This window comes from Arvicola amphibius, chromosome 10 (genome assembly GCF_903992535.2).
Source record: "Arvicola amphibius chromosome 10, mArvAmp1.2, whole genome shotgun sequence".
NCBI classification, from domain to species: domain Eukaryota; kingdom Metazoa; phylum Chordata; class Mammalia; order Rodentia; family Cricetidae; genus Arvicola; species Arvicola amphibius.
The window spans coordinates 37,942,439-37,964,623 of record NC_052056.1 but is presented as its reverse complement, the minus strand read 5'-3'; the positions used below and the strand labels follow the sequence as shown (position 1 = coordinate 37,964,623).

Sequence of the window (22,185 nt, the reverse complement as noted above, 5' to 3'; positions counted from 1 at the left end):
TCACAGTGAGTGCAGAATTCACTGACATAACAATGGGGAGGAACAGTGAGCCCCAGCTAATAGCTGTCACTGACTCTGTATGACAACACTGACCCTAGCAGAAGGGGACTCTAACCCTATCCACGGGGCAGACTCTAAACAAAATGAAGCATCCCCACTGTGTCATGTCAATCTAGCTCCAAGCCAAAGGGAAAGCCATGCTGTCTCCTACAGAACACTTGCTCTGCACTTGTACTGACCAGGTCTGAGTCTAAGTGGAAGGCCGTCGACAAGTGTCCGGCGTTGTACTGTTCTGCAGGACGACAGTCCACCACAAAGAACCGGACCCCCTCCTGAAAGGGAAACAACACTTGGCATTTTGGAATTTGATATGAAGTTCACATCACATGACAGAACAGCAAAAAGAAACCAAAAGATGGGGAACAAGTTTTTTTATAAATGGCTCTCACAGGGAATTAGGAGGACCCAATTTGTATAGACACAAAATGTAACTTTGGGGATCTAAATATTTGTGTCTGTTTTAAATAGTTAACACATTTTTTATGTATAGAGCATGAAATTCTCAATATGTGGCAAGAATATGGCAATTTGAGCTGAATACTAAAAATGTTGGAAATCAACACTTTTTATTATCTTAAACACAATGCTAAATAAACTTATTTTCAGGCCCACAAACTTACCAGTAATTCAATTCAAAGAACTAAATGGTTTTTCTTGTATATGGAGGAGCTGGTTTCATATGAGTCTTTTTAACCTGGACTTTATTTTCTGTTTAATGGTACTTATGAACAGAGGAATGTGAGTGACTTTTACAAAAGACAGAGGCACAGTAAGAAGTTTAACTCTAAGTGCTATAAACGCCCTGTCTTCCCTCAGGTAAGCTCTTCCAGGCATAATCTTGGAAACAAAGCACATATTCCACAGCTTAGCCATTGCCTTTTCATTGCGGCACATACCCAGAAAGCTCACTCATAAAACTGACTCATATTCTTATGGAAAAACACGATAGGAAATCATGACATTTTCTTAATTCTCTTTTTCTTGCTTTATGGTATTAAATCATAATTCAGCAAGCTGTGTAACTGCCCAGGATTTAACAGTCAAAGGCTATGTCCACCCCTTAAGTTCTTATACAATGCCATGTTCATTTGCTATTAAAGCATGTGAAAAAGGAAATTTATAAAATTGGTGTCAAGAGACAAAAGTAATTGTTGGCAATCAAAGTAACACACAAGCCATTTGTAGCATACTTAGCTATAAAGGCAATGTGATGGTAAATTAATTAGTGGGAATGTTGAGCATTCTTTTCACTGGCAGGTACTGACCCCAGGGCCTTGAGCATACAAAGTGCATGCTAACACTCAGCTGTAAACTGCAGCCCAGCTCCTTATATTGAAGGACAAGCTCCTGCCAGGTGGGTTTGCTTTGCTCACCCTTTGCAGCTGATTTGCTTGAAGGATCTCTGACACTGAAACAGCCAGACACAGAGCTTGGCTCAGATCTGCCTCATCATCCTTGATTCCCAACAGTGTACTACCAAAGAGATGATGATTATCCTACACAAAGAGAAAACTGTAAATATTACAAAAGAAAATCAAAATGTTCTTTCTAAAATTATCTTTATTAAACTATGACAAAATGTAAAATAACTGTTACTACCCTGAGTCTAATTGATTTTTAAAAACTTAGCATCATATAATCTCAAAATTTACTGTGTGTGTATCACAGTCAAAATTATCACACAAAATAAAAGACTAAGAAAAATAATTCTACCCAGTTATATACCAATACCCACATTAAATATTAACTGTTGGGGCTGAAGATCAGGAGTAGAATGAGCTTACCCAGTATCTCAGGACACTGATTTGCCTGGTATTATGGTGCACAGTCTTAATTGGGAAGGTGAGACAGGAGTAGTGCATCAATTACAGAGCAGCCTGGGCTACAAGGCAAGTACCAGGCTAGTCAGGCTATAAAGCAAGGCCTGCCCAAAAGAGGGTAAGAAAGGCTGTGGGCCTGAACCCCAGCGCGGGGAAAGAGTGCAATGATGAGTGGGCCAAGGAAGAAATCTGCAGCGCACCGCGCCCCATCTGTGCTCTATGTGCTACAATACAGTTCGCGAACTTCAGGCAAGAGGCTGGAGGTTGAAATACACAAACACACACAGAGACAGACAGACATACGGACGTCTAATCACTGGTACCAAGCCCTTTATTTCATAGCCCAATGGAGGCTTAAATACCCAGCAGTCAAGTGGGCCAACAGGTGAAAACCCCATCTTCTGATCCTCTAGGCAAGGCACAGCTTTTAATAACTACAATCAGAAGGTTCTAGCAGGGAAGAGCAGCTGAAGGCCAGGACTCCAATTGGTCCCAACAGAAATAAAAAAAAAATAAGAAATTCCATGAAAACACAATATAACAACCTCTAAGACACAGTGAACAGAATCCTATGAGGGAAATTTATAGTTCTAACTGCCTATATTAAAAATGAGAAAGAGCAAATATAAATGACTTAATTATGCTATTTAAAAATTTAGAAAAACAAAAAGAAACTAAACCCAAACCCAGTAATTAGCAAGAAATTATTTTTAAAAATCAGAGCAGAAATGAATGAAATAAAGAAAAATACCAAGAAACAGTGAATCTAAGAGTTGGTTCTTTGTGAAGATAAAAAAGATGGACAGATCCCTGGCCCAACTAAGCAAAATTTAATGCTCAAAGCACTATTGGAGCAATAAGGTAAGAGAAGGAAACTAAAGGGATACAAACAGGAAAGAGGTCAAATCATTCCTTTTTACAGATGACATACATAAGATATCCCCAAAATTCTACCAGAAGACTTCTAAAATGTTAAGCAAATTTATCAACATGTGTGGCTACAGAATCTCCCTGCACAAATCAGTAGTTTTTCTATATACATCAACAACAAATGTAAGAGGCTCAGACTCTCCTGTGCTCACAGATAAGCACTAGGGGAACTAGGAATGTTAAACAGAAATCTTGTCGAGGAGAGATGGATGGACCTGTTCCCCACACAGAAAGCTGGAAGAGGAGGTGGTTAGCAGCCTAGGTGACCTCCGCACTATCTGTATGAATGAAACCACACTGGATCGTCCCCAGACCTTTACAGTGATTTTATCACTCGATGGAACATATCTTCATGGAAGGTGTCACATGTAGTCCATCTACAGACCCCATCTCTATGGAAGGTGTCACATGTAGTCAATCTACAGACCCCATCTCTATGGAAGGTGTCACATGTAGTCAATCTACAGACCCCATCTCTATGGGAGGAGTCACATGTATTCAATCTACAGACCCCATCTCTATGGGAGGAGTTATATGTATTCAATCTATAGATCCCATCTCTATGGAAGCTGTCACATGTAGTCAATCTATAGACCCCATCTCTATGGAAGGTGTCACATGTAGTCAATCTATAGACCCCATCTCTATGGAAGGTATCACGTGTAGTCCATCTACAGACCCCATCTTTATGGAAGGTATCACATGTACTTTACAAAGAGATTTGATGCAGTCACATCTTAAGGTTTAGCGTGCACATGACTGAGTTAATTATCACCAGAAAATTTTTTCACCAAATTGTGCTGTGTTTAAATATACTTAAAATAAACTATGGGGGTCAGACTCCCGAACCCTGCACCACCACTGGCTACTAAGCCGTGCTGAACTGAACCGCCTTCTTGCCTCCCACAGATCATTCCTCCGCTGGCTGTGGTGGTTGCAGAGACTCCCGCAAACAAACAGAGAAAAGGAGATCACAGACACACTCTCATTCACTACATCATCAAGAAAATACCTATGAACAAACCTAACCAAGGAAATGAAAGCCTTCTATAACGAAAATCTGAAACCTGTAAAGGAAGAGAGAAAGACACTAGAAAACGGAAGACGTCAAATGCTCATGGACTGACAGAATATTATGCAAATGGCCATTCTACCAAAAGCCATTTACAGATTCAACACATTCAAAATTCCCATTTCATTCTTCACAGAACAGAAAACCTATTCTAAAATTCATATGAAACCATGAAAGGCCCTGGATAGTGAAAACAATCCTGAGCAAAGAGAACAATGCTGAAGGGATTACCATCCCAGATCTCAAGATATGTTAGAAGTCACAGTAATCAAAACAATATGGTACTGGTAAAACAAACAAACACGTTGACCAAGGGAACAAAATTAAAGACCAAATATGAGTGCATGTAGCCTCAGGCAATTAGAATTCACAAAGATGCTAAAAACATACACTGAAGAAGGGAAAGTATGTTTAGCAAAGGTATAATAGACAAATGGTACTGGGTAAACCGCAGAAGAATTTAATTCTATCTATTACCTTGCATAAAAACTAACTCCAGGGGCTGGAGAGATGGCTCAGAGGTTAAGAGCACCAGGAACTCTTCCAGAGGACCTGAGTTCAATTCCCAGCAACCACATGGTGGCTCACAACTATCTGCAATGAGATCTGGTGCCCTCTTCTGGCATGGAGATGTACAGGCAGGAGAACATTGTACATATAATAACCAAATCTTTAAAAAAAAAAAAACCTAACTCCAAATGTATCAAAGACCTGACTGTGAAACTAAGCCAGAAGAAAACACAGGAGCACAATAGAGCTTCCTGAATGGGGCTTCATTTGCCTAAGAGTTGAGCAAACTGACAGGTGGATTTCATAAACTAAAAGCTCTGCACAGCTAAACAAACAATTAACTGGGTGAAGAATGAGGCCACAGAATGAAAGGGAACTTGATGGGGAAACTCTGTCAACCAATCACATCTAGTTAAGGCGTGGCTACCTGGTGCCCAGAAAGAAAAACTGGGAGGACCCAGGTGCACAGAAAGACTCTAAGAGCCAGAGGCACGGAAAGCTTGCTGTGACAATATGTTTCCTAGAAATATCAGAAGCTACACCCATGAAGTTTCACCAACACAACTTTCTAAACAAGACCTGAACAAGACACCAATAGACATGCTAACGTGGGAGGGGTATAAGGCTCATGAGGTCTCAACTCAGAAAGAACTACAGGCAATTAAGGAATATCGAGTGTGGGAGGAGAACACCCATTAGTTATCTAAGACCAAGTGGTCAGCCCTGAAAACACATACATGCACATAACATTATATGGACTGACCAGGTTGTATTTATACATTTAGTTCTATACGTGTGTGTGTGTATGTATGTTGTGTGTGTGTGTTTAGGATAAAGTGACCCCAATAAGGCAGTTCTGCATATCTATGGTCACCCATGGATCAACTCCACATAAAGCAGACTTAACTATATACCCATCATTGGATCTTTGAATTTCTGAAGTTACAAAAGCACTAACTTAGGAAATAATCTCCACATGACTAGAAACCAACAAAGAAACAGAACAAAGGCAAAATGCTTCCTGCTATTATTTTTGTCAAGTCTAAAGGAAATTCCATTCCCCCAAATTCTGGCAGTTAGACAGAAGCCAGAATTCCCCCAGGAACTTGTGAAGCCTGTTGCCCTCTACCATTTCCCTGATCACTGGTGGAAGAGACAAATGACTGTCTGTGGTGCCATTAGCTACTAAATGCATGCTCCTCCAGGCTCCTCAGCATCACAAGCACCTGGTACACATTTCGAAGTCCATGCTAGCATCCTAGTCCTTCTCACCCCTCCCTTACCCTAAACTCCCTCTCACTCAGGGGCAACCCTCCCCAGTTACTCACTCTCCTTATAAGCCTGCTACTTCAGCTACTCTCATTCTCTGTCCTCCCCTTTCTGTCTTCACCTTCCTCTCTGCTCTCTGCTCTCTGCTCTCCCTCCCTCCCACCCTCCGTGTGTGTGTGTGTGTGTGTGTGTGTGTGTGTGTGTGTGTGTGTGTTCTGGGCTTTTCTATTCTCCCACACTCTTCCTCTCTCTGTGCCCACCTCTCTCCACTCTGCTGCTTCTTTCATGGCCAGGTCTAGGGCTACTCTGCTGGCCATGTTCCTTCTACTAGCTCCCCTCTGCTCTGGACCCTTCCAGATGTCTCTGGCTGCTCTCTCTCTCTCTCATGTCTACCATGAAAGCTTCCTGCTAACCACGCCACTGAGCAGCAGTCATGCCAACAGCCGACACTGTCTACTGTCTACTAGGGAGAGAATCGACAGTGAAAGATCACAGAAGCAAACCAATACATTTTTTGAAAAAGTGGAAAAGAACCGTAATTGAAATATTTTAACTGAAGTGAAGACATTTTAAACAAAAGAACACAAAACATCCAACTCAGACCAGTTTGCTGTTTCTCATCTTTTACCTTCCTAAAAGAAGCTGGTGTTTTACTACAGTAATACTGAGCCAGAGAAAAGAGGTCTTCTATGTCTTCCAGATTCAAGCTGGATGGAGTGTTTTCCAAGAAGTCTGAAATGTATTTAGAGACATGCCAATAATTAATCAATTATTTGTGAAAACTGTAGTAACTAGCACTGATTAAGTTTAAAGCTAAAACAGTTCCCAATGTAACCAACATATAAAACAATCTCAGCAGTGACTCTCTGAAGAGTTGTTTCGACTCTTTACACAATGCTGGGAGCTGAGCCCAGGCCCTGTGACACCAGAATGTTTGAAAACAGGGGACCTGAACGGAACCTCAGAACGCTGCCACACCCATCTTGTACCACTCTGGATGAGGTTAACTGAGTTAGAGGCAGATCACATGACCTCAAGCGTTATTTTACATGACTTACTGATAACGTCTTCTTTGCTGTCAGACTCTTGTGCTGAAATAACCTCTCTGTAAAAAGGAACCAAGTGAACTTGAGTTAATAGGAAAGAACTGTATTAAAAGTTGAATAAAGAATAACACATGTGATACTTACTTTGTATTAACGAGGATAATTAACATCAAGAAATAAATAAAAAATGGATCTGCTTGCTGTAGATATCCATCCCATATCGCCTGGGTGACTTCGATGGAACAGTAGTGTGCAAAAAGGCTCCCAAGCTACAGTCGGGAGAGAGAGACATAAACCACTGGAGCTGACTCGGCCTTGTCAAGTTAGTGACGCAAACTAGTCAGTGACATCACAGCAAACCCTCTGCACCCGGCACGTAATGCGCACCTTAACCTTAGCATATGAAACCCAAAGGCAGAACACTGGGGCCACTTAACTAGCTGTGTGACTGAAAGCGCGCCATTTGACCTCATTAAAGCTTCTATTCTACTTGTTGTTGAAAAACAAAAACAAGTAACACAGAAGAATACTCCTGTTCTCCAGTGCTGAGAAGAGAGATGACTAACCTGACTTTTAGAGTGATCAAGATCCATCTGCCATCGCCTTGTGAGTGGTATCCAGAGTTCTAAGGGGAGTTACTACTGGTTACATTACTACTGGTTACAGAAAGCATTCAGCTTGGAAGGCAACTGAGAGGACCGGGCACAGCAGCTTAAGGGTTCTAGTGAAACCTCAACTCAGTACCAATGTCAGCTGCTCCCAAAGCTGGCTTATAATAAATCTCCGAAATATCTGAGACAAAGTTCAAACTTTTCCATTTTATTATAGATTTTTAGGGACTCTCTGGTTTTGTATCTCAAGTAAAAGAAGTTACTAATTTATACTTTTTCTCTGCCACCCAATTGTGTTGAAAGCACATGAAGATCTAGTTTCACTAGCTATTCAGTTTTCCTTAGACCAGAAATAGCTACATCTAAAAGACTATATTCAAAGTATCCCAAGGCTAAAAAAAAACCATAGATATTTATTAGAGACTTTGTATGAGGCACTAAGCTCTTGTTATGTATTGTTCATTAGTTACCTTTAGTTCTTGCAGGGGCCTTAAGAGCAGGCTTCTCTCCCAGACAAGGGCTAGACTGGGGTGACGTAACTGTCAGAAGTCCACAGAGCTGAGCTGTGGTTCTCGGCCCACAGCCCATGTCTGAGTAGCTAACCAGAGGCTTTAAAGCATAGAAATGCTGTTGCAAAATACTTTCACCATTACACTCCTCAGTCATGGGTTCTGAGGTAACAGTCACCTTATCTCATGGAAAAAACAACAAAACACCTTGCCTTTCATGAACATGACACTAACAGCAAAGACAAGCCCTCTGGCAGACCGGCTAGAGAGAACTTCGTTGTCTTAGCACATATTTTAAACCCCCTAAAACAACAGCGTACTAATGTACAGTTCTGGAATGGAAAAGTCATGTCCTAGGCAGAGATCGACATTAATCATTAAAATGCTTAGGAAATAATTCCTAGTCGGGTGGTAGTGGCACAAACCTTTAATCCCAGCACTCCGAAGGCAGAGGCAGGAGGATCTCTGTGAGTTCGAGGCCAGCCTGGCCTACAAGAGTTAGTTCCAGGATAGGCTCCAAAGCTACAGAGAAACCCTATCTCAAAAAACCAAAGAAAAGAAAAAGAAAAAAGAAATAATTCCTTATTTTAACAAAAATGAATAGGTTTAATAGCAACATATAAACTCAGGGATACTACAGTTTTACAGGAATTTTGTTATTTTAACTCAAAATGACAAAACTGGCCAAGAGAACTGAGGAAGAGGCTACTGAGATTTGTCTGGTAATGAAACCAGTTAAGACGCTCAAATTAGCACTTATGATTTCTAAGTGCATCCCATCGACTCCTGAGACATTAGTATACTATCATTCCCATTTTACAGATAAAGACACTGGGGCACTAAGCCAAGTGCCTAGGCTCACACAGTTACCAAGGGCAGATGGGAAGCTCCCTAAAGAAACGGAGATAAGAATGATCAAGCAACATGCTTAGCTCCTCTGCAGTCTCCTAGCATTCAACCAATGCTGTAGGAGTGTCCTCCTGTCAGCCCAGCAGAGCACTCTCGGAGTATGAAATCCCCAAGATTCCGTAGTGGGAAATTCATAACTCACCATTATTTCACGAAATTCTTAAGACTTACTCGCTGGGCTGGAGAGATGGCTCAGCCGCTAAAGACTAGGCTGACAGCCAAATTATAAGATCTATAAGACTTTTACTTGCCTATTTCACATTCTTTCCCTCATGAATGAGCAGAATTCTCAGACTACAAGATAACATTACAGACCGAATAAATTTAGAAGCAGTTATGTGAACCCATCTGCCTTTCATTTAAGTGAACAATAATAAAACATGAAAATATAAAATATTTGCATCGTTCTCACTACTTTCTTTGGGAAATGTAGTCATTTTTCATTGTAAGGTAGGCTAATTATGTTAGTATGTAATAGATTTAGCATTACTTTTAGATAAACTAAAAAATATTAAAATTCCTTAGTTTTACCTTCTAATCAACATAATTCATATGAACAATGGGTCACCAAAAACTTCTAAGAGCCTATGGGGTTCTGAGACTCAAAGATCTGAGAAACCGCCGGGCGATGGTGGCGCATGCCTTTAATCCCAGCACTCGGGAGGCAGAGGCAGGCGGATCTCTGTGAGTTCGAGACCAGCCTGGTCTACAAGAGCTAGTTCCAGGACAGGCTCTAAAGCCACAGAGAAACCCTGTCTCGAAAAACCAAAAAAAAAAAAAAAAAAAAAAAAAAAAAAAAAAAAAAATCTGAGAAACCATGAGATCTAGAATGAGATCCCACTGGAAATATAAATATAAAGGGAACACACTCAGCAGGGCTTTAGATTCTTTTAGAACAACTATTTGGTAATTTTAGCTTTCTTCATGATTGTTTACCAATTCATGTATACACTATCAACAGTTTCAACACTTAAAATTTTAAGCAGAACTCATATATATATATATATTTATAAATATATATTTACAAAAATATAGAAATTAGTCTTGATCCCATATTATATATAAGCATATAAATACATAATATTAACTTATATATAAAATATTATTGCTATATATATGTGTAAAATAACAAAAGACTAATATTGTCTTTTGGGGGTGGGGGCTCGGCATTTTACTATGTAGCCCAGCCTAGCCCTGAACCCAATTCTCCCACCTCTAAGTACAGTTCTATATAAACTATTGTTCATTAAATGTTCCTACTTTCACTTTATTACCCAGTTGAGTGCATAGGAGTCTGGAGTGATTTTCTTTGTATCAAGAAAAGAGCAGAGCTCAGGCTCATGGTACTGGATGAGCAATCGGAAGAGATGAAATGGCCTCCCCTTCAGGGAACAATCCCTACGAGAAAGAGAAGCAAAGTTTCTCATTACTAGGTCAGACATGATCACACCACTATCCAGTCCCGAAACACCCACTTCCTCTTTTCACCCTCGGAGAACCCCAGCATTCCCAGCAAGCCCTCCTGAGAGCCAGGCAGGGCGCTCTTCTAACATCCGCCAAAAAACCTGCCATAATGACGGCTGACGTGCAGCCACTTGAGGGAGGCTTCCAGACGAACTCAGGAGCACTCAAGTGAGAGGACGTCAGGGATCACTAAAATTAGCATTTAGGTTACGTGATACAGGCAGGGACCCAGAGATCTAGACAGTCCTGAGTGAGTCCAGCCTCCTCCTCCCCTGTCGAGGAAGCAGACACTCCTTGGAGGGCTTCAAGTTTGCAGCACAGTTTGTAGATCCAGAGAGCAACATCTTTCCGCAAAGGTGTAAGTCTGAGGTCACATTTCAGAAAGATGACATTTCAGAACATGACCTCTGAGCCTGAGAGACCATCAAAGCGGCCTGGACACCAGATGTCCAGAGTAAATTCCAGAAGTACTAAATACCCAGCATCAAAGAGCTGCTCTGTAAGATGAAAGCCTTGAGCTTGTACCATTCCAAAGTGAATCACCTAATATACACTCTGTGAATTTTATTATCACAAGGCCTTTCCCAAAAGAAATGTCACATTCCTGTGCAGATACTTCAAAAGAAGAATAATTACAAAACGACAGAAATATGTGCTGATGCCTGAATTCCCGGTGGCCTCTGGCTATTAACTCAGGAAGCTTCTCATCCAGTCAGCCGTAAGAAGTCTCATCTTCCTAGGGTGGTCATGGGAGCTACCCCAAACCCGACTTCAAACGGTTGCCACCCATGATCCATCAGAGCAGGTATAGCCCGGTCAACATGGTAGCTCAGTGCTCAGGAGACAGGGTTGCTTCTGGCTGACCTCATGCTGTCTCTGACCTGGGTAGCATCCACTGAAACCACTGTGTGCTGAAGACTTGACAATGCTACTGTCATCACGCTTTAGCTAGTGCATTAGTACATTAACACCTCAAAACTGAGCACTTATTTCATGGAAAATTATCTATCCAAGACAGCAGATTTTCAGCAGCTTGATCTTACAGACTGAAGAAGAGACCATGTTACTTCTAATCACTGTATCTAAAAACAAACAGCACCAAAACCAAGGCTGTTTTGCCCAGTGGTTTGTTAACACAAAACAATAACAAATTATGGAACTAGGACTTAAACACAGAAACTGGGCCTTAGTTCATTACAGAATACTATACCATCTTCCTGTATGTAAAGCTCAGAGCATAATTCAACAAGCTATTTTTGCAAGGGTACAGCCTTAAAAAGTAAACTTTTAAGAAAATGAAACAAAGAAAAAAGTAGAATTTACAACAGTTTACTTAATAATTATTGCAGTTTTAACGTGAAAGCATCATTTGGGCCAGTGAGATGCCTCAGTAGGAAAAGGTGTTTGCCACAGCTTCCTGACCTTAGTTCAATCCCAGGAACCCGCTCCTACAGACTGTCCTCTGACCTCCACACATACACTGTGGCATGCACATGTGCACACATACATACACAATAATGAAATAAATGTAGTAGTAACAAGCACCATCAAAAAGCACCATTAGAGAATATTTTTAAACATTATTTAGAGATGAGAGCTCAGTTCAGTGTAGAACATATACGGGGCATGTGTAAAGACATAGGTTCAACTCTCTGCACTACAAAAATAAAAATACTATTCAAAGAGAATAAAGAAAATGATGTATGTAAATATAATATTTTACATCAACACAATGGTTTGTTATGACTTGCAACTATCACTGTCTTGTTACTTTCTTTTGTCTGTTGAGACAGTGTCTCACTCTGTAGTCCAGGCTGCCTTAGAATTGACCGTGCAGTCCAAGCTCACCTTGAAATCACAGCAATCCTCCTGTCACTCCGCCCAAGCGCTGGGATTGCAGGTAAGTCACCAAGCACAGCCTGTTTGCTTTATTTTAATTTATAAAATTTATTTTTATGTGTTTGAGCATTTTGCCTGAATGTATGTCTATGTACTATGCTCACGCAGTGCCTGAAGAGGGCAGAAGAAGGTGTCAGATCTCCTAGAGCTAGAGTTATAGACGGCTGTAAGCTGCCATGTGGGTGCTGGGAACAGAATCTAGGTCCCTTGCACGAATTGCCAGTGCTCTTCACTGAGCCATCTCTCCAGCCCCATGCCCACCCTTCAGTCTACCCCGCTGGATATTACAATCGGCAGTACACAGAAGGCCCAGAGAGAACTGGATTTATCCAGGGGAGAATAATCCTAAGTCTGAATACTTTCCCAATTAGGTAAATGCAGAGCAATCGAATGGTAAGATAGAACACAGAGACAGGAAGAACATGGGGAACATGGGCAGTGGCTGAGGTAAAAGGTCTCATTTCTTAAAATAGTGAGCATCGCTGGGAAGAAGGCACTGAAAGAAAATTCATCTAAGGGCTGCACACTGCAACGTTCCGCCCAACCACAAGGGTGTGTGCTTGATACAACTCTACCCATCTTACCTCCCAATCAGTAGTGAGATGATACATTAACATTGGATTTATCCGCTGGGGGGTGGTGGTGCACACCTTTAATCCCAGGAATGGGGAGCAGAGGCAGGCAGATCTCTGAGAGTTCAAGGCCAGCCTAGGTTACAAAGAGAGTTCCAGGATAGCTAGAGCTGTTAGACAGAAAAATCCTGTCTCAAAAATAATGACAACAACAACCAAAACCAAACAAAAAGGACCAGGAAGGATGTGACAAGATGAGGTGTGACACAGCTCAACACAGCCCCTCCTCTACGCCTGTCTATGCTGTTTTAGAGACAGTGCTGGGACATCTTGCCCCTGCTGTGACTAGCTCTGTTACCCAGAGATGCAATGAGAAGTGACAGATCACGGCAGCCGACAGGGACAGGTGGCAGACCTGTCCCTAACCAGGCATCCCAATTCTGTCTCTGCCATGACCCTGGTCTTCGCCTTCAGTATCTTTGGAACCAGTTTCTTTATATAGAGAAGTACAGGTTCAAAGAAGCATAGAGGCTCACCACTCTGCCCTGACTACTATCTCCGGGGACTTTAAAAACAGGAACAAATAGGTGTAGCCCACTTAAACTCCTGGGACTTCTGGCTGAATCAACTTTTTGTTCTTTAGATTTATTTTCTGACTAAGCATTTCTCTAAAGAAGATAAATTGTCAATAAATATATAAAAAGATACTTAATATCATTAGCCAGCAGTGAAATCAAAATAAAAACCCTCAACAAGGGACTGGAGTGCAGCTCAGGGTGAGCACATATAGCTCCGCCATGAGTAATCACAGCCGAGACACTGGCGAGGTTATACTTAGAGTTTCTTTGACTACCTGAACCACAGCACTCAGAACCACAACAATCTTCAGCCTCTGAGCACCTCCCTACCCTCCCACCACCATGGCCCCTTCTGCAAGCAGCTCCGTATCTGTCTCGTCTCGGCTAACGCACCATTTGGCTGGGGAAGCCATCCTTGATACTGACGGTAAATTACGTTACCCACAGAATATTCCTATAGCATTCTATATTTCACTTCCCAAGACTCTGCACATTTCAGCTTGCTTGTGGGACTATGTTCCCGTAAGGCAGAAAGGCCAAACACATGTACATTCAGGACTATGCTCCTAACTGCAATCCTAGCTCCTCACATAAAGTAGTACTTACAAAATCCCGTTATTTTTACTTTAAGGTGAAGTTAAGCTTTAAGTACAAACTCTAATAGTAAAACTTCCTAATAAAAAGAATCCTGTAAAACTCTTTATAATAGGGGCTGGAGAGATGGCTCAGCACTTAACTGCACTGGCAATTCTTCCAGAGGACCAAGGTTCGGTTCCCAGCACCCACATGGAGGCTCACAACCATCTGTAAATCAGTTTCAGAAATCGGACACCCCATTCTGGCCTTCTCAGGCACCAGGTACTCATGGTATACATGCAAGCAAAACCCATACACATAATAAATAATTTTTTCTAAATGTTTGTCAAAAGGACAAAGTCAAATAGCAATTATACCTCTAGCAACCTCAAAAATTACCTGACCCTTTTCCTTTACCATCAAAAGAAATATAACAAACTTTATTTGAAAGTAAAATGGACTTTTATAACTACAACCAAACCATAGCTTACCTGGGAATGTACTTATTCATGATGGCATAGAAGCAGTTGTATAGGTCACTGCGAGGCAACTGGAGACACACTAGTGGCTTCAGGAGATGAGTCCAGCTCAGCGAGCTGCTGTATTTAACATTGCGTGATTTACAATAAAAAGTAATTACAGATTCAATATCCAGAAGCAATTCTGCTGCCTTCTCCTCTGGCACTGAGAGCTGCTCTAGAAATAAAACATCAACCTAGAGTTATCAGGGAACTACAGAGGCTCAGTGACCAGACCCCTACCTGTTCACAAATAACGCTGTGTGAGTCTATTAAACTATGATAAAAGCAGTAAAACTGTGACTGTGTTTCTCATAATTTTCTTTTTCTTTTTTGTAGTAGTGAAATAGAATCATGGTTTTGCATAAACTAGGAAAATGCTTTACCTGGTACTAAAGCTAACTGAACATGCACAAGCAAAATTACCTATGACTTCTCATACTGCTATTCTCATACAGAATAAACAGATATAAAATGCAAATTAAATATGAGCAAAACTATAACCATTATTATTAAAATCAAGGTAATCTCAGAAATATATATTATATACATCATGTGAAGTCTTCAAATCTCTTGTCCAAATTCCCTTTGTTTTGTTCACACTAGCAACAGCCTGCCTGCCTGCCTGCCTGCCTGCCTGCCTGCCTGTCTGCCTGTAGTGCTGGTAACAGAACCAAGGCTCTCGGTTATGTCAGGCAAGCACCCTACTGCTGAGCTACATCTCATACAGTTTCTGAGTAGTTAATACACCGAAGTCTATTTAACCAATGCTTTAACTAAGATGTAACAGGAAAAAAAAAAGATTCCAACATACTATAAATAACTAGAAACACGGTATAAACTACATAGGCTTAATAAGTATCATGAATTAACACAGATTTTGTAGAGAGGTTGGAAACCTATTCACCCATGATTTGTAATAATTTTAAAATAGTAGATCATGATCTGTAACTCAAAGATAAACTTTCAGAATGAGGTCTCTATCTGAAGGCTACATGTAATCATGTGGGCCTACAATTATATGAGAAACAAGGTGAAGAGCATGGCAAAACTGTAAATGTGTAAAAAAATCAATAACAGAAAATGATCAGTAAAACTGGGCTCTTTCACAAAATTATATGTCTCAAGATTTTCCTTAAAAGGCCAAACTATTTATAAGACTTTTACAAATTCAACATATCCCAAATTATAACAAGATAACTTTCTTAACAGTTATCAAACTTACCAATAAACTCTAGGCAGTCTTTATGAATAGTGTTCTGCTCAGGCAAGTCTAAAACACCATCCCATGATGCCAAACTATCGCCTTTTCCCGCAACATTTAGAGCAATCTGGAAGAAAGATGTCAAAAACAACTAGCATCATTGTTATTGCCCCTTCCTATAACATATCCTATACTAAGGAAAGCACAAATTTAGGAATAACAGGATTACAAGCGTATGTGTCTGTGCACCACCCAGTGCCACCGCTAGCACATGACAAAAATGCTCCTCTCTTACTTTCCCACTTCATGTTGATTCAGTGGATAGAATGGATTACACAATATTACCCGGCTTTATTTAAAGCCAACTTTTTTTAAAATGTAAAAACTAAATATATAATATTGCCAATTAAAAAATATACCTATGCCATGTACAATTAAAATTATAAAAAAGAACTCTTAGTGAATTGAGATGATATTTTGTAAGTTTTTTTCAAGTACATGTGAAAACTATTTTACTTACTTATTTATTTACATTTACTTGAGACAGGATATCCCTGGCTATCCTGGAATTCACTCTGCAGACCAGGCTGGCCACCAGACATTTTTATTTTATTTTAGTGGCAGTGCTGGGAAGTAAATCCAGAAGCCCACCACGGGGGGGGGGGGGGGGGGCAAACACTTACCACTGAGCCACATCCCCAACCAAAATTATCACTGTCTTAATTAACAGACTCAAGAGACAACCAAATGCAATAAGCAGTCCTTCCAGTATTTGAATTTGAACAAATCCCCTATAAAAATACTTTTATAAGACAACTTAAAAATTATTTTGATACTAAAGAATTGCTTTTTTTTAAGACAGCTAATGATTGGTAGAGAGGGAAAGACATTTTCTTCAGTGGACGCAGCCACTGGTTAAGACTGCCCATGCTCCTGTAAGTCTAAGGATACCTGGATCACCTCCCCTCAAAAGGGGAAAAAAGACAAAAAAACAGAGGGGACTTACTGCAAGGGGGAGCAGGACCATCGAGACAGAAGGGACCAGCGAGACAGGAAGGGACAAGTGGGTGGTGGAGGTGATTATGTATATACATGTAAAACCATTAACCCTGAAACCATCATTGTGCAGTTAATATGCACTGACCAAAAGTAAGAACTGTTCCTCTGGGGTCTGGTGGTCTTAGAGTTACTCTAAAACTATTTTTCAGGAATTTCATTTTGAAGTATTTTAGCATGCTACCAAGGATTTGCTAAGGGACAGGGAGGATATGATGAGAACACTAGTCAAACAAGGCTGGTGGGATGCTGGCAAAAGTTAAAGTTGAGTTAGAGATACATGATAGGTCCTTGACAATCTCTGTTCTTTTCAGTGGCAAGGCACACACAATATCTGGACATTCTGCTTTAGGAGACAGAGTTCTGCCTTCACGAACATTATCAGATTAGAGAACTGTTAAATAAAGGATGGAGAAGCAGGTTGATCGCACTGGGAAATCACGAAAGCAAATCACAGTAACTTATCCACGGCAGTAGGAATGGCTGATGCCTGATACAGCACTCACCGTGCATACACATTATTCTGTGTTTAAATTCCTACAATAAGGCATTTAGACTGTTATGTGCAGCTATAATTCCAATGCTGTTAAATGTATATTCACATGAGAAAAAAGGAAAGGACACACACCCAGATATTGTTGTGTGGTCTACCTGTTGGTAGTAAATGATTTTTATTTCATCCTTTATGCTTATAACTTTTCAAAAAATACGTAACATCTTTATTCAAGTTTTTCTTTCTTTTTTTAATCTCCCACTGCTTGCTGCTTGTTTCTTCACTTAGTTACTATTCACTAACAATCTACATAAGGATTACAGCCATTTCTAGGGCTACAAAACTATCACCACTGCAAACATTATTACTAAGTATAGGAAACACTACAAAAACATTTATTTTGAGACACGGTCTCATTTCATCTCCCTGGCTGGTCTAGAATTCACCACATAGACCAGGCGAGCCTCAGGCTCACAGAGATCTGCCTGTCTCTGCCTCCCAGAATGGCAGGGTGAAGGCGTGTGTGACTACACCTGGCTCGGAAGCATACTTTTAGTCAGTTACTCGGGCCGATTTCTAGACGCAGCATACTCCTCAACAGTCTCTTCAGAGAGCTGAAAACCAATTAGTAAAAGTTTACTAAGTGACTGTATTTTACTCATCGGTTTCAAGTTACCTTCCAAACCTGTGCCCTCAGTTCAGCAGGCAGTGGTCTCCCTTGAATTATATTTCTCAAAGTTTCAAGATCACAACCTCCTGCTTCAAGGGCTTCTTCAAGATCTTTTTCCCTAAAACAAAAAAAAAAAGAAAAGAAAAGAAAGGAGAGAGAGGGGGGAGGGGAGGGGGAGGGGGAGGGGGAGGGGAAGGAAAGGAAAGGAAAGGAAAGGAAAGGAAAGGAAAGGAAAGGAAAGGAAAGGAAAGGAAAGGAAAGGAAAGGAAAGGAAAGGAAAGGAAAGGAAAGGAAGTTCTGGTCATTAAAACTACTCTTGAATCATCTTGTACAAGATGCACTCATAAGGATGACCTGCAAAAGGCTACATCTCAGAAGAAAAGGTTTTCTGCAGTCAGAACACAACACAAGGTGCATGCGGCAACCATACGTTCTGCTTTAGGGATAGGGTTCTGCCATCTCAGGAATTCTGATCGGAACTGTTAAGTAGATGGCACTGTCCACTCATGAAGACAAATCACAGCAATGTAATTGTAGCAGTGGGGACGGCCTGATGCAGCACTCCCTATGTGTAAAGAGCTGTTGTAACGTTCTACATATGTTCATTAGTTGTTTGTTTAGAAACAGAATCTCATTTACCCCAGGCTGGCCTGAAACTTAAATTTCTCTTCCTCCTCCCTCCATCTTCCAAGGGCTGTGATTACAGAGCACACAGCCATCCCAAACTACACATGTTCTCGCGAACCTTCACCACGGTGCAGTTACAATGTGAAATGAGACAAATGTGGGTTACGAACACGCATGAGATAACTGAAGGAACTATCCTATGATATCAGAAATAAGCATTCTTGTGTTTAATGTGTTATCATCCCATGGCAATGACTGGTAACAAAGTCAGGAGACAAATCTTAGCAGTCTGGATGCCAAATTCACACCCATAACTTATGTATAACAGTGGCAAAATGAGAAAGCCTGAAATACCACTAGGAAATCCCAGGCACTGCAGTCAGGACTACATAGGGCATAGTTCTACAATTATTCCCAGAGCAGAGCCTGACTTACAAGAAGTGTTACACAAACGTCAGCAGCACAAAACAGGGCTCCATGTTATATTAAAAAAATAACAAAATACCATCAAGCAAAGCAGAAGACAGTTGTGCTCAATCTACCACGTCCGAGGAAAAAAGAATAAAGTTTATTTTCTTTCCACTGCGCATGATTAAGTTAAGAACTTCCACAAGGTACGAGCTGTTTTGTAGCTAGAAATTCCACTTAAATCCATTCCCTAGGAATTTCAGAGGCTGAGGTTTCAGTGACTCACTATTTTAGCATAGATTAAAATATATTAAAATCTGTAAACATGTAAAAAAGATCATGATTCAGTCACAATTTCTAGGATTCTTGGAGCAACTTAAGAGGAAAGGTAGGGTTGCTAGATCAGGAAATCGGGATGCTGTCTCACTTCTGCAGTTGAGTAACTCAAACCCACCCCCCACCCCACCCCCCACCCCCGCCCCATGCTGGCACGGTTCTCAGACCACTGTTTAAGAGCACACACTCATTAGGCTGTTCCCTTAACAAAGGAATTAGATGGAAATGGAATCACTCAGGCACAGCCAACAGACAAGCACTGGTCAAGTGCAGAGTCTCCACAGAGTCCGAACCCACACTGGACACTGGCGACTTCTGGTCTTTTGCAAGTGATCACTACAAAGCTGAGGAAAGGAAACAGATGAGAGATTTCAAGTTCAGTGTTCAAAGTACAGGCCAGGGAAGACTGGCGAGCGGCTAGCCCATGCTAACCAGGCTGTATGAGACAGGCGATCAGAATTCGAAATGCGGTTTCTAACTGTGAAATTAAGAAGACAATGTATGCTCGGTGAATAAATACCATTTGCTGTCAAATGTGCAAATGAAATGAGGAAAATATCCTTTTATCGAGATGGAATTCTATAACACAAATGAACCAGAATTTTTCCAATTTCTTAGTGCCAAACCTTATTTTCTTTTTGAAATAGCTCTGCCATATGCCTCACTATTTCAGACAACGGAGCTAGTGTCTGGTCAAAACACCTGTCCTCCGAGGCCTTTCAGAGTCATAGCAGTGTCCAAGTGCTCCTCTTAATGTAGCTGCTGCTGGACTCTATGGTACTGTGCCCAGGGGAGCGCCTTCTACGGTGGCAGCTCAACTGTAAGCAAGTGCCCCAGAGACCAGAAAATACTATACTGAAAGTAGTAAAGACACCTACCGCAAACCTAAATAATTAAAAACAACGGTGTCTTTCGAGGAAGCCAAAGGTTCAGCTTTCAGACCTGAAACCCCACCAGCATGTGTCCCTGTAGTAAAGCATTGCAAAGACTGCAGCTAAGCTAGACCGTAGGAAAGGAGGAGCCGAGAGGGAACTTCACATAGCGCTCGGCCCTCAAAGAAACTCAAGTCTCAGTCTTTGAACACGCAATGCCTACAAGTCTAACTGGGTCTGGCAAGGTTTGAGCAGTCAGGCTGTAGTTTTTTCAGTCTTCTTTGGCTATATGAAACTACAAACTCACCTTAAAAGCTAAAGCTTGGTACAAATGTACTAGAAAGGCAGACAAGATCCCAAAATAGTAAAGTACAGGCTTTATGCAAGTTTAAGACACAGCAAATACCAAGCCTTATGGCTGGAAATAAAGAGTGAACCACCTCCCTCCTGACTCTGTAACTCTAAAACTGTAACATACGTTAGAACACAAAGGGTGCTTCTATGAGCTACCAATAACATGCTTACAAAATATAAATAAAAGTCCATCAAAGGGTTTCAAACCTGTGATCTCAGGAATCATGAGGCTAAAAGGCAAAAGGATTGTGAAGAGGATTGTGGAAGTTCAAGGCCAAAGTGAGACCCTGTCTTAAAAAAAAAAAAAAAAAAAAAAGAAAAGAAAAAAACCCAGAAAGAAAAGTAATAACTACCTCCAAAATTAAATGTAATAAAATTTCCTCTCATTGAATGTTTTGTGGCCAAATCCTCAAAGCACTTTAAGACAAGCTGCTTTAGAAGCATAGCCAGGCAGACACTAGCTCATACTCCAGCTATTAACTGAGTTGGATCCTCTTCCATCAGACAGGAACAAAAACCTACACAAAAGCACAGGAGACAAAAGCATAAACTACATTCACTTCCAAACTTAAAATGCATTCCCAATGCTTCTAGGATCAGTACATCCAACTGGAAAAAATTATAATTGTTTTTAAATAAGCCACTCAATAAATCATATGAAAAACATGACTTCCAAAACAATAAAGATTATCAGTTTAGCCTTGGTTGAGGGTGAGCCCCTTTTGCTGAAGACACTACACACTTTAGACACGGGACGTGAATGATTTGAGCTCAATCTGACCTGAAGGCCTCTTTCCTGTCACCTACCTTCCGTGGTTCCAGAAAATACTATGGAAGCTTCCAACAGAGGAAAGCGACTATACAGTCCTACTCAGGCGCAATACCTATGAAGCATGACAACGACCAGAACGACAAGCTGTCCATAAAGGCGCAATAAATGCCACTCATAAGCTAATGACTGTCTAATTGAACTTAAAAGTCCACTCAGCAGGCAGGAAATCATGCGTGAAATTAGAACCTAGCCAACTTCCTGGGACTACTGAGGTCCTGGATCTTAGAAAAGAATCTACTGCCGCCACTTTGCTAGAGCAGTATAATCCCTTACTATATGCTACATCTTATCTTCTACTCACAGAAAAAATGTAGCAATCACCCCTCATCATGGAAGAGAGTGTGGAAGACTGCAGGAGCCAGGAAGTATTCTGTGACACAGCCTCTCCTAGAAATGGCTGCATAAACAAGGACAAACTGCAGTATCACTGGACATGTGATATGGAAAAGGGAAATTTCCTGCTACTAAACAAAGAACATCGGGCAACTACTGGCTGCTGGGCGACCGGTAATTAACCTCTCCCAGGGATGAGTCCTCATTGGCTGTCCTATGCAGAATGGTCAGCCTTGAGATCACACGCATGCCTCTCACAGAAACACGCAGCAGGATGTATTCACATATATTTGTGTGCACAAATGCAAACATACACACACACACACACTTAACAATAATAAAGTAAAAGAGGCTATCAACTCGGGGGACATGAGAGGGGCCTGAGGATGGCTGCAAGAAGCTGGAGAGAGGAAAGGGGAGAAGTGATGTCATTCTATTTCAATTTAAAACATTTTTTAAAATAAACAACATTTAACAAAAAAAGAAAAGTTATAGACAATCTCCAATTGGGGGAAAAGCTGACTAGGTATTAGACTTTTTTCTAAATTGTTTTTCCCCCCAACCATGTTCAAGAAACTTCTTTTATTAACAATTTCAAAATTTATGAAAACAGTTTAATTATATACATTGTTTAAACAGAAGGAAACCAAGACTGAC

General features: G+C 40.9%; 1 protein-coding gene across 2 annotated transcripts in view; it reads right to left on the bottom strand.

Moving 5' to 3' along the window:
- Tbc1d23 (TBC1 domain family member 23) overlaps window positions 1–22,185 on the bottom strand; it is a 56,697-nt gene that overhangs the window by 23,045 nt on the left and 11,467 nt on the right. For both annotated transcript variants that reach the window (XM_038345192.1, XM_038345194.1), the window contains exons 2-10: window positions 17,773–17,884; window positions 15,569–15,674; window positions 14,317–14,521; window positions 10,011–10,134; window positions 6,852–6,976; window positions 6,720–6,766; window positions 6,290–6,393; window positions 1,434–1,556; window positions 240–332 (exon numbers count right to left, since the gene is read on the bottom strand). In XM_038345192.1, the coding sequence (XP_038201120.1) occupies window positions 240–332; window positions 1,434–1,556; window positions 6,290–6,393; window positions 6,720–6,766; window positions 6,852–6,976; window positions 10,011–10,134; window positions 14,317–14,521; window positions 15,569–15,674; window positions 17,773–17,884 (1,039 nt within the window). The remainder of the gene's footprint in view (window positions 1–239; window positions 333–1,433; window positions 1,557–6,289; window positions 6,394–6,719; window positions 6,767–6,851; window positions 6,977–10,010; window positions 10,135–14,316; window positions 14,522–15,568; window positions 15,675–17,772; window positions 17,885–22,185) is intronic.